The 13,246-nt window shown below is 41.1% G+C and overlaps 1 protein-coding gene across 4 annotated transcripts in view; it reads right to left on the reverse strand.

Annotated features, from left to right (window-relative positions):
- prrc1 (proline-rich coiled-coil 1) overlaps positions 1 to 13,246 on the reverse strand; it is a 57,475-nt gene that overhangs the window by 30,186 nt on the left and 14,043 nt on the right. For 3 of the 4 annotated variants that reach the window (XM_078162157.1, XM_033646775.2, XM_033646777.2), the window contains exons 4-6: positions 3,720 to 3,865; positions 1,790 to 1,892; positions 1,520 to 1,683 (exon numbers count right to left, since the gene is read on the reverse strand). In XM_078162157.1, the coding sequence (XP_078018283.1) occupies positions 1,520 to 1,683; positions 1,790 to 1,892; positions 3,720 to 3,865 (413 nt within the window). The remainder of the gene's footprint in view (positions 1 to 1,519; positions 1,684 to 1,789; positions 1,893 to 3,719; positions 3,866 to 13,246) is intronic. The other variant, XM_078162156.1, reaches the window with a different exon arrangement.

A 13,246-nucleotide genomic window follows, 5' to 3' on the forward strand; every position in this document is an offset into this window, starting at 1 on the left:
CGCGCAGGATAGCAACGGCTAACGAAAACTTCATCAGCTGTTTCCAACAGAGAACCAGTAGGCTATTATTAGTGAGAAAAAAGATGTACTAGCCCTATATATACCTACTACTACTACAGCGCGAACACCGGCTCAGGCTCACGACACACCTTTGTCAGCTGCTGTAGGTAAAAAGAAGAATGCCAAAATGATGTGATTTCCCCTGCTGTGGGAATAAAAACCAACTCCATCGGTTTCCTGTTACAGATGTAACCCGTGGGCAACTTTGGCTAACCCACCACCAGAACAAAGCAGAGTTTGTGTTTGTTCAGATTTTTATTGTTATTATTATTATACATCTTCTTAGATTAGTTTATTTGTCCTATTAGGGAAAATTTTCTTCACGCTTCCATACATCTTGAGTGCCAACCTGACATATACACATACCCCGCAGATACAACATACATTTGCCAGACACACATGGATTCTCAACACATAACATACAGTATAACACAGATACATTTACACGTCACTGCCGTTTTTGAGTTTTGTTTAGATCTGTGAAGGCCTTGGGGACGAGCTATTGTTGAATTTGATTTTTTTCCAGGGGAGTGTCCTGAGTGTGCTATTATTTTTCCGTAAGTAAAAGTGGTGCTGGAGGCTACACCGGACCTCAGACGCAAAAATGTGCATATGTGCACCTGCAGGGGGTGCTACAATCAAGGCCAACGCGTTTTGGCATGTAACTCCCACACCGTATGTCGCAGATTCAAAAGCCTTATATCCATGGATTATGGAGTTAGATTTGTCTCATTAATACCTGTAAATGCACAGAGGGTGATCTACAAATATTTCTTGATCTGCACACATTTCATAATCATGTGTGTGAACCATATCAACAATCTGTGTTTAAATGTGTAATCTGTAAATGTAAAACACACATTCCACAAATACAAAAAATATCTGTGAATACATAAAATTAATTTGCAAATAAATGAAAAGCATTTGTGAATATCTTCCTAACATTTACAACTTTCGAACAGGCATTTGTGAACTCAGTTTTTATTTGTGAATCGAAAAAACATTTGTGGATCTCAGTTCTATGCATGTGGATTTGCTTGTTACACACACACAGTTTTGAGACAAACTTTCCGCCGGTCCAAACAAAAATGCACTCTTATGGCACGTGATCACCCAGCTGATGACGTCATTTCCGCATGTGAAAGTAAGAGCATGCAGTCTTTCTATGAGCTATTTTTTGTTGTTGTTTTTTTTAATAATAATCAGCGATAAGTAATGTGCATTCATTGTTTTATGTTAATGTCATACAGTGAGTATTAGTGTGTGTTTATGTGTTCTATGTATCTGGCACACACTTTTGTATACATTTCTGTTTGAGTATGAAAGGCACGGTGGCTTGGCTTGGCTTGAGTATGAACCTTATCAATCTAGCTACTACAGTAGCTCTGTGTTCTCTGTTTCTTTGACACAGACCTTTTTTAAATCAATAAGCAGGTAAGAGAAGCAGCAGTTAACTGACCTTGAGACCCGCTGCATAGCCCACAGGCTGGGGGGCAATGTTAGACTGACCGGGCTCTCCAGTGACCATGGCCATCCCAAAAACTTCCTGAAAGGCGTCTCTGACTGCCTCCACATTTATTTCCTTATCTGAAGTGACCACAATATCAATGTCCCCACCAGATTCTGGTGAGTAACGATACATGAACATTAATGGAGGACATGTGAATGTTTAGTCAGCTTTTTTCATTATGGGGTAATGTTGTGATAAGGAGAGAGCTGCTTGACTTACTGATATATGGAGCCATGCCAGGATCCAGAGTGGTGATCATGGACTCAACAGAATGCTTGGTTTTGTCCAGGACTGTCTTTACTACAGGGTTACCTGCTACTCCCTGAAGACACAGACAAAACATAGGACATGACAGAGCACTGCGCAGGGTTTGCCTGTCAGAAAATGTCATATTACTGCTAAGATCAACTTGGACACATTCATACAGATTAATCACATTTTCACAGTTTGCGTATCAATCTGAAATCACATCAACCACCAAACGACTATAGAGAAACTCAAATCATATTTCAGCTACCGTTTACATGTCTAACAGGTTCATTTCTTATTACCATAAAGGTCACATAACAGAGCATGGTTTATGTAACCTTATTATATTTCTTACCGCTGGTTTAAGTCACTGCATCTCCTGACAGAACAACACGGTTGAATTCCAGCCCGCGTGCATGTTTTTTCAGCTGAACATCATTGAAACAGAGCAGCTAATGTTGCTGCAGTGAGAAGTTAGCAGAGTGAGATGGCCATCCAGGGAGGTAATGTTACGTCCTGTTTTATCTCATGACGGCATTGTTTAAATACGGCATGTGCTGTCTGTTGACCCAAATTTTCTCCGCAATTGAAAATATTTCCACACTGCTTTTTTTATTCCTAATTTAATAACTTAATCCTCTTTTTATCGGCTGCTTGTTGTCTGCCTGCTGCTGTTTGATGGTGACGCAGAATTTAAAAATAAAGGCATATCCTAAAGATAATGACATGGATTGATGTTTTCATCAATTTTTTGCATTGATTATATTGGATCATTGAATCGATATATATCGATCCAGATTGATTGATCATTACATCCCTATTAAACAAAGCAGTTGTGTAAATAGTATGGATGTATACTTAACAATCCTACAGCTCGTCTGAAGTCAGCAATGTTATGTATTACATGTCTGAAAAGGACTTGTCAAATATTATATTACTAGTCCATACCCATTGGTAGCTTTGTCACCTTCTACCTGTGCCCATCCTCAATGCCTATGCGCAGTTTCACATAGATTGACCACGTCAGTGAGTAGAAAAACGTGGGACAGACAGAACGACTGACTGACAGAATGACACACCAACAGTTTCCGTGATTATGTACAGCATACCATACCATGACTTAGTCATACCAAAAATTTGAAAAAAAAAAAAAGAAAAAAAAAAAAACATTGGTCCACAGGGGGAGCCACAGCGATCGGTCGGATTTTAGCCATTTTTTAAGCATTTTTCTGTTGTTATAGCGCCACCCAGGTGACAATTAGAGTTAGATTTCTCCAGTCACCTTGAGGCGTCCTGTTCTATAGTAAAAATCCATATGGCGGTTAGGCCTAGATAAGAAATTAGTGCTCTAGCGCCCCCATTTTGTTTGATGGGGTCAATAATGGAGGGGTCCCTTCAGATTATGTGTGGTCATATGCCTATAGTTGCATGGTGATCGGTGAAACCCTTGAGATGTTATACACCTTTATGTGATGAGCCACGCCCTCTGCAATATTCATTGCCTTATAGAAGCTCAGTTTTAGTAAGTTTTCCAACTTTTGCCAAGAGGGAACGTTAAACATTGGTCCCTAGATTATGTTCACCAAGTTTCATGCAGATCGGTCAAACTTCCTAGGAAGAGATCAATTTTAAGTGTTTTTCAAAAAATTCAAAATGGTGGAAAATCTATATAAGCGGAAGTTATGGGTTCTCTGTTCTCAGTTTACAATTTCAATCGGTTGCTATAGCGCCCCCCTTTGGCCACTTGATGTAATATTGCTTCATTCGCATCCTCCCATGACCCTCTACCACTGTGCCAAATTTCATATGGATTGACCAAGTCAGTGAGGAGAAAAATGTAGAACACACACAGACACAACCACACACAGACAGAGTTTTTGTGATTATAGAGTAATATTACCTTAAAAAAGCCCCAGATGCCACCACCAGCATTGGTGTGTCCAGGCACTCTAGGATCTTCCTGCTCCTCTGGGAATGTGATGGGAGACGCAGTATCTAATCCTCCTGTCATGGATGGCTGCTGAACCATGGGGTTTGGCACTATACCTGAAAAATATCAAGTCAAGGTCAAGGTAAACTTTATTGTCCACAAGGGAAATTTGGCTTGGGGTTTCACCCCTGGTGTAGAGAGGAGAGCTGTCTTACTCCTATGATCTTCCCTGCAGTCAGCATCATTTGGGCCAATTTGGACCTCAGTCGCACTGAGAGATTGCCATATCATTTAAGTCAATAAATAAAACACACATTAAAAAAAATGTAATTGCACTGTGTGTGTATATTATAATTTGTTTTAGCAGTGGTACATATTTGGGTTGGAACACCTAAAATGCAATGAAGGTCTGAGCTCTAACTTGGCAGTAACTGCAGTCTTCTATGTAAAATCAATGAATATGATACGTGCTGTGGTTTGACTTCTTAGGAACTTTGGATAAACTGATGTGCTTGAAAACAAGTCTGATTTTCTACGTAATATAATTTAGGGGCCTGCCTAATATAACAGTAGGGGAAACACTAATGTTTCAATAAAGGATAATATTAATAAGAAATGTTTTGGTATTGATTTGGTTTTCAGCCTCAATAGGCCCATTTCCACTGAAGAAGTTCCTGGTACTATTTGGGGGGGGCAAGAACTTTACAGGAACATCCTCTCGCTCGGCCCTCTCAACCGCCATGTCTCCACTGAGAGGGTGGAGTAGGAGGAAAGTTCCTGTAAAGTTACCGGGCTCTGGACGTGACATAATCGTTGCGCGACCATTTTGACCGGGGCGACGCGGCAAAGAAACAAACAAAGAAGAAGAACAACAAAGAAGAAGCAGAAGTACGAAGCAGACCCGATGGTCTGCAAGGTGCAGTGTCTGGACAGGAGTGTTAGCATCCATTTGTAGCACAACTAGCCACAACTTCAGCATCTCGCCGTCCAACAAAGGCAGCCTATGAAAGCTGTACGGAGTGTTGCACAACATCCTGTTCTTGCAATTCAGATAAGCACAAACATGAACCATTGTTTTCAATCGATGCAGTAAAACTCTCAACTGTACTCTGGGACAACCAGCGCTACTCTGAGCGGCGCTCAGCATGGCTCCTCTGTTTTCTTCCGGCAACAAGCAAAGCTCTCGCGAGATGACGTCACACAGCCCAGAGAAGTGAAGGGTAAGGGAAACGCTTAGTATGCTATCTACAGACATAGCACTGGCGATCTGAACCAGTCAGTGGCAAAAAAAAGCACTTTTAATGCACAAACTTATACGGGACGCATTTGCCCCCGTTACCGCTTTAGCTCGTTTCGCGGCTGACAGCTGCATCCACCTCCCTCAATACTAAACCAATTTTAGAACGAGTTGTACCTATGAATCATATGCACACATACACATGGGAAAATAGGGCCCAGGTTGAAAAACACCGAAGTTATCCTTTAAGTACGAATGGGCAGACTCATAACTTAGTTAGAAAAAAATCACCAGAAGCAATTATGACTCTTAAAGCAGATCTTATAAATCATGATTGGCAGGTAAAGGACATTAAAAACTCATATGAGGCATTTTTAGATATATTTTTGATGCTTTATGAACGACATTGTCTGTTGAAAGAAACTGGACAAAATTCTAAAAAGAGGGGAAAACCATGGCTGACAAAGGGGTTGGGGTTGCACTTTACTCAGTGTGCATGCTCCAGCACGTGCAGCCTGTTGCAGTCGCTCCTGCTTGTTTTCTTAGTTTTCCTACTTTTTTGATTTACTAAGTTAGGTATTTCGGGTCTGGGCAGCTAAGCTGCCAGGACACTATTTTAATCCTAGTTCTTCTTCTTCTTCCGAGGAAATCATACAAATCATACTTCCCATGGGTGAAAACTCACCAAACTTTGCACAAAGGTCTAGTCTCATGCCAGATATCCTCAGCTGTAAACTCAAGCCAATAGTCCTGATGGTGGCGCTACAGCAAGCGTCTAAAGTTCGAAACTTTGAAAATTCATAACAAATCAACCATACGTGCTACAACTTCACAACTTTCATCAAACTGTAGCCCCGATACTGAAGAAACTTTTGTACATTTAAACCTATTAAAAATTATGAAGTTCATCACTGTTTTTTTCAAAAACTCTAAAACTTCTGCTCAATTGACACCAAACCTACAGAGCATCTTCAGAGTGTCCTACACAAACTATGTTTCTCAGATTTTTGATTTTTCAAAAATTGAGCCTACAGTGCATCAAAATGTTTGACTGTAAACGGTTACGTAAACATATACATGCAAATTCTTGCTAAATAAATCTTCAATGTTCATGAAAAAAATGACAAAATTCTAGAGTCATGGTAGATGATGTGTGGCAAATTTCAGAATTTTATCTCAAAAACTGAATTTTTGACAGCATTTTGAATTTTGCTCTAATGTGAACAATTGGAGTCAATGTTAAAATGGCAATATTAAAAAATAGTTTTTCACTTATGGAGCAAATCAATCATTGTTACAAACAAATTACCAACATCTCCATGCTGTCTAGATGCAATATGTGTATTTTCAGATTTTTGTCTTAATAACTGAATCTTTTACAGTGGTTTCAAATCTGCCTTTCCATGCACAGATGGCTGCTTTCCTTCATAACAGTGAATGGCTTACTCAATTTGTGAAGCCACTGTTGAGTTGCTACTTGCCAATTAGCTCAGAGAGGTAGAGGTTGCGGATTCAAGCCTCAACTGGTGCAGAATCCACATTGTAATGTAAACATTCTTCTTCTTGTGCTCCAGCTTATTGCTTAAAATTGCCTGAGTGTGACTGATCACTGTGCAGCATCTTCAAGTCTTTTTTCTGCTAGAAAATCATCCTTCTCATGCTTGAAAATAAACCAAACTTTGCACAAAGACCCAGTGTCAGTACTTCAGTGTGAAACCATCTGAAGCTTCTCACTTTGCACATAGCTCAACTAGTTAAACATCAGTTTTTCCACTTATGGAGCAAATCAATCATTGTTAAAATAAATTCCATGCATGGACGGCTACTAAACCTGCACATCTGGCTTAGTCAATTTGTGAAGCTACACATGAATTGTCACTGACTAATTAGCTCAGTGAGATAGAAATTGATTCTTAGTCTCAGAGGTTGTGAGTTCAAGCCTCAGCTGATGCAAAAGGCAGATTGTGTTGCTAAATTCCTAAATGTCTTCCAATTCTTCTGCTTATTGGTCAGAATTGCCTAAAAATGCCCGGACCCGACCCATCGCTGCGCAGCAGTTATAATTGTGCTTGTTTTTTTATGACTGACATTTTGAAGCTGCGCCCTCTACAGACATACTGATTGAGAGACTTGTGCTCTGTTTCCTCACTCGGGAATTACTTCTTTCATTCGGACCCGGCACTATCGCGCAACAACTTCCTGGCCACATTGTTTACTCCAGAGATCAGCAGATCTGGCATGGCGGCCGGAACATCAGAGATCCCAGCTGAAATGTGGAGGAAAACACACAGAGGATGCAGGGGAGGAATTAAACAGCGGAGGAAAAAAGCAGGGTTGAGACAACGGAGGCTTATGGAGAAGACCAACCAGACATCGGCATGTGACGTCATTCACTCCGCCATAGCTCGCCTGCAGACTAAACACCCGAGTGCCTTCATAGCTATCTCGGGTGACTTCAACCACGTCACCATGGCAACAACATTGCCCACATTTACACAGTATGTGAGCTGCCCTACCAGAGAAGAGAGAACACTGGACTTGCTGTATGCAAACGCCAAAGATGCATACAGCTGCTGCCCCTCCCCCCTCTGGGTAGGTCAGACCACAATCTGGTGCACCTCAACCCCTGCTATGTACCACTAGTCAAGAGCCAGCCTGCGACCATGAGGACAGTGAGGAGATGGTCGGAGGAGGCTTATGAGACACTGCAGGGCTGTTTTGGGGTGACAGACTGGCAGGCACTCTGTGAGCCACATGGGGAGGACATCGACGGGCTCACAGAATGCATCACGGACTACATCAGCTTCTGTGTGGACTCCACTGTCCCAGCCAGGACTGTCCATTGTTATCCAAATAACAAACCGTGGGTAACAAAGGACATCAAAGCCATCCTCAACGCAAAGAAGAGGGCCTTCAGAGCTGGTAACAGGGAGGAGCTGAAGATGAAGATCAGGGAGGCTAAGGAGAGGTACAGGAGGAAGCTGGAGTGGAAACTTGGAAACTCCAGTTAAAGAGGCAACAGACAACATATTTTCCTAAATATATCATTATGAAAATAATGTGGGTTGCACAGGGTAGTGGCCACAGTAAATTCAGACTATCAGCGTTTACATAGGTTACTTATTGGCTTTGCAATCTTTGTAATAAGCTTCTGCCACCGGTGCCGAAATTTTGCGGAAAAAATCTGCTTTATGGCAGGAAAGGCGTCATGTATTGCGAAACTGGTTGGTCAGCCAATCAGGGACTGGAGCTGGTCCTTATGAGGAGCTGGGCATGAGATAGTTGAGTCACGAACACAATGGCAGACGGACAAAGTTTGGAGATAAGTGAAACACGGCCTAGCAAAAGAAAACAAGCTCTGCTGTCCAAGGAGGCAAAGAAGAGCAAAAAGGAGAGTGATAAAAGAAGAGGAAAAACAAGAGTAAACCTCGGTCAGGCGTTCAAGAGATGGAGGGAGCTCCATGACCAAAGAGGCTTCAAAACCGATGTCCAGCTAGCTTTCTTTCTAATGGATCAGTAAGTAACACGGCTAAATGTTAGCTAGACGAGAGAGGACTGTACTGTACTGGCTGCTAGTTAATTCCTAGCTGGCCAGCATCGCAAATCACCGCAACCAGGGACCAGGTAGCAAGTGTTGGTCGGCTGACATCCTTGTTGCCATCTACGGGAGCCCTCGGACAGTGATAACCCCCCCTCCTTTCCTTCTGTTCTCTTCTCACGGAAGCAGCTATCGATGGACATCTCCCAGCTAAGTTACGCCCAGCTAAAGTGAACGCTGGACTTTTCACTGCAACGGCCTTAGACTGAGGAGCATCAAAATCAGTTAACGTTAGTCCACACAGCTCTCCCAAGCTGGCCTGGAGAGCAGGGAGATCATGTCAGTCACTGGCCATAAATGTGAGGGCAGCCTACGCGGCTACTGTGCACCCGGCATCTTCGACCGGGAGAAGTGGAGTAAAATCCTCTCCTCCGCTCCCATTTGTCTGGTGAACGCCTCTCCTGTGTCAATACACTCTGCCAGCAACTTAATAATATTAATGCCAGTTGTAACATTTGAATGTTTTAGTAGTAACCCATGTTCTCAGCGGGATAATGTATAGTGAGAGTCGGGAGTTATTTTTCAACAGTCACCGGCTCACTATACATTATGCCTTACGTGTCTACTGTTGTTTGTACTGATACTGATATTGGTATAATTTACTGTGAGCTGTTTGTACTGGTACGGTGCATTCTGGTATAATTATTTGCATTACTATTTGTTTTTTTCTTCAGATAAATCTGATAATTGTTGCTCGGTCTCTTTACTCATTTATTTAGTATAGTGTCCACACACCTTCTCATTCTACATATACATAGAGGTATAACGGTGGCTTTACAGCCTACATTTTATTGATTATCTCTGATCCCCACGGTCAATTTGGTCGTTGCGACAGTGCGAGCAACACCGCTGACGCTAGGTGGCACCAAGCAAAAAAAAAAACGAATCCTATCTGTTGCCTCTTTAAATAAGAAATGTTTGTATATATTGTATTGTTCACTTGTAATGCCATATATGTCCTATTGTGCTGAAATTTGGGGAAATGCTTACAAAACAAATATAGATCCGATAATTAAACTTCAGAAAAGAGCCCTCAGACTAATACATAAAGCAGGTTATCAGGAATCTACTAATCAATTGTTTATAGCATCTTATACCTTAACATTTCCAGACATTGTGTATTTAAAAACATCGGAAATACTTTGAGTTGTCAACAGAAACCTTCCTGTCTGTATTCAAAATTTCTTTCGGTTAAGAGAAGGTAATTATAATTTAAGAGGGTTGTTTATTTATGAAACATGTAAAGTGAGAACCAATGTAAAACACAGATGGATTATAATGTAAAATGATCAAATTGTAATATACTTGAGGATTATATTTTAGAGTATAATGTATTGAATTATCAATGTATCCATTTTCCCTTTCTTTTGTAATGTTGGTAATGTCTTCGGTTAAATTAGGATAGGCAAAAATAAGCCTGGGGCTTTTTTTTTTTTTTTTTTTTTTGATCACAGACTGTGAGAAAATTTGTGTGAAATAATCTTTGTTTTGCCAGATGTATGTAACCGAAATAAAAATTATTCATTCATTCATTCATTTTCTTTTCCTAAAACTTCAGAACTATCTGGCTTAAAGCCTTGAAGGAGAACTTCTCCCACAAAGCATAAAGCATGAACTAACAACAACACTGTCTTACAAAAGTATTAAATTCAGCTCAGTAATAACTGTCAGTGTTCATAGACATGTCAATTGTTTTTTGCTAATGACCCATTATCAAAATCACTTTAAGGGCTCAGAGGGAGTCAAAAATGTCAGCTTGTGCCTATACCGTTCAGAAACATAATAACAAACATTACATAGGCCTAAGTATACTGAACAAACAACAACAAAACATGTACAACATTATCAACTTTTATACAAATATTAAAAAAAAAAAAAAAAAAGTGCAAATGCAGCAGTCAACCAAAAAGAATGAAATAACAACACTGTCTATGGGCTACAGTCCACTTCCAAAAAAGTAACAATACATAACAACGGCAGTAATGATAATGTGTGCTATACAGCGTATCCTCAGACCGCAATGAGTACTGTCCAATGGTTTATTTTTAGAACCTATCAACATAAATCAAATACATTAAAAGCACAACTCTACAGCATCCAGTACTAGGGCTTATCAAATAAGAAAAACAGAACAATAAATAACAAGGCATGACTGAAAATGGGCATATATTATCCTATCCTGAGAAGCGACAGGAAATACTGTTCGTTGGTTTATGTTAAGAGCCTTAAGTCAATGAAAAAAGACAACACGCACTCTCAAAAAAGAAGAAAAAAGTCTGGAGGTGCTCGATTAAACACACAGACTGGTGTCTTCCTCAGTGTGTGAAATGCTTTCCATTTCCAGTTCCATTTCACGCACTGAGGAAGACACTTGTCAAAACCGGTCTGTGTGTTTAATCGCCTGTACCAGTAAGGTATTAAAAGTTTGTAATGAAGGACACTGAGTGTTGCTGACTTTTTCTTGTTTATTTTTAGAGCCTACCTTTAGTTTGAAAAGTTCACCCTCTCCAAGTCACAACTGTTTTGTCCGTCAGAACAGGCTACTCCCCTTTGAAAATGACATAAAAACAAAGTATAATGATAACTATATCAGCATCCTATGCTTCAAAACTATTCAAGGTTTTTCACCAGAAAAACCAGCATGTTTACTTTTTCCAGCTGGAGCAGGACACGTAGTGGATTGACAACTTTGGCTGCTGTGCTGAATATGCGCTCTGATGGAGAGCTCGTGGCACAAACGCACAGATACTTTCAGGCAGCCCTCGACATCAGAGGAAAACGCCTGGCTCCATCACATTTCCACCTGAAAGGGAGGTCTTCGTCTCCCTGAATAACGGGCTCGTGACAACAGGCAGTTATCTCTGCTCCTGCTCGCTCCTGTATGGTGCTGACCGGACCTGCTGCCGCATCGGCTCTTCTTTGAAGGAGACTTCCCAGAGCCATCTGTTTATTGGTGGTTCGGGCTGCGCTTCTCCCGCCTCCACTCTGATGGAAACTGGGCCTGCTGCTGCTGCTGCTGCTGCTGCTGCTGCTGCTTGCAGAAGTTGTGAAGTTGTGGGGTTTTTGGGGACCAACTCGCTTGATGCGCGGCTTGCCATCTTTTCTTCTCTTTCTCACGTCTGAGCTGTCACATGACGACGTCACGTCCACAAACGTTATCAAATGTCATCTCCCGACAACAGTTACGAGAAACATTATAGCCTATTATTAGTTTTAAATTGTAATAGTATTAAATTGAAAACTCAACCACACATACATAAGTGCTGGACAAACAGTCATTATTTAGACATTAAATAAATTATATTTAATATTATATTAGGCCCCTATAGACCTAGGTTATATGGGTGGCAGATTTTTTTAATGACGGTAATGAAACTGATACCGTTGCTATTTTTAGATACCGCAGAATACCTTATTAATGTATTATCGCCCAACCCTAATATGTAACCTTATTATTTTTCTTACTCACCATTGGTTTAAGTGACTGCATCTCCCAACAGAACAGCTTGGTTGAATTTCAGCCTACAGGCATATTTTTCCAGCCTACCACTGTTAAAATGGAGAAGCTAGGCGAAGGCTGTCCATTTTGTGGACAGCAGGATCTTTTTTTTCCAGGACTTTTCCAGCGGAACTCAGAGGAAACGTCGGGCTTTTGACGAGGCCAGAAAGAGGCTCCAGTCACTCGGACTACACACCTATGGGCTAAATTATCCTGCAATTCTGAAGATCACCGTGAATAACACTACCAAGTCCTTTACCAAGCCCAAAGAAGCTATGGCATATATAAACACACTGGGTGGTGAAGGCACTGTACCGGACGAGTAAGTGTGAGTAATTAAGATCTTAAGATCTTACAATTTAGTCATGGCCTGTGACGAACGATAATATAGTTCATGCTGCTGTAGCGTTTGCTGCCTAAGCTCAATGTTCTGGAGAGCTAATGTAAGAGACTGGCAGTAGCAGTATAACTTTAAGGCTATCGTGTTAAGGGCTTTTGGACTCTTGTCTCGTTGTTTGTTCTTGCCTTTCTGTTTCATGTCAGAAGTTCATCTTGGAAACGGGGCCAGCGCGGCTTGCAGCCATAAATAATTGCACATTGCCGGTCATAAGTGAAGGTATTCGGAGGAGCCGGCAGATGTTGGACATGACCAAGATGGCCCGGAAATGGCCGGAGTTGGCCGAAAGTAGCAGCATTTGATTGACAGGCCCTGTCATACCTGCGTATCCAGCTGTCACCACCAGGTGGTAGCACAGATTTTTTTTTTCTTATCCTTTTTTCCTGTGACTTTATAATATTTACTTTTTGACGGTATGGATACCAACTACTCACATTATCTGACTGAGATATCCCTGTTCTTTGTGTGTAATATTCTGTGTGGAAAATACAAGTGATGGAGGAACATCAGCTTAGTGGATGTAGGGCTGATTTAAATAATTGACTGCACTCGATCTTGCGGACTCAGGAACATCATAGCCGCATCTGAAGTAAGGTTAAGAGGCCCTAGCTAGGGTTTCTCTTCTGAAGTCTCCACCCTTCTCTTTATTTTGAGTCCCATTAGTTTACTTGTTCATGGGAGATTGTGTGTATATAGTTGTGTTCAGGGGTTCATTCTAGGGGTTTGGGAGACAGCGCAGCAATTTGAGTTTCTTTTTTCTTTTTTT

The sequence above is a fragment of the Epinephelus lanceolatus genome, chromosome 19 (genome assembly GCF_041903045.1).
Source record: "Epinephelus lanceolatus isolate andai-2023 chromosome 19, ASM4190304v1, whole genome shotgun sequence".
Classification (NCBI taxonomy): domain Eukaryota; kingdom Metazoa; phylum Chordata; class Actinopteri; order Perciformes; family Serranidae; genus Epinephelus; species Epinephelus lanceolatus.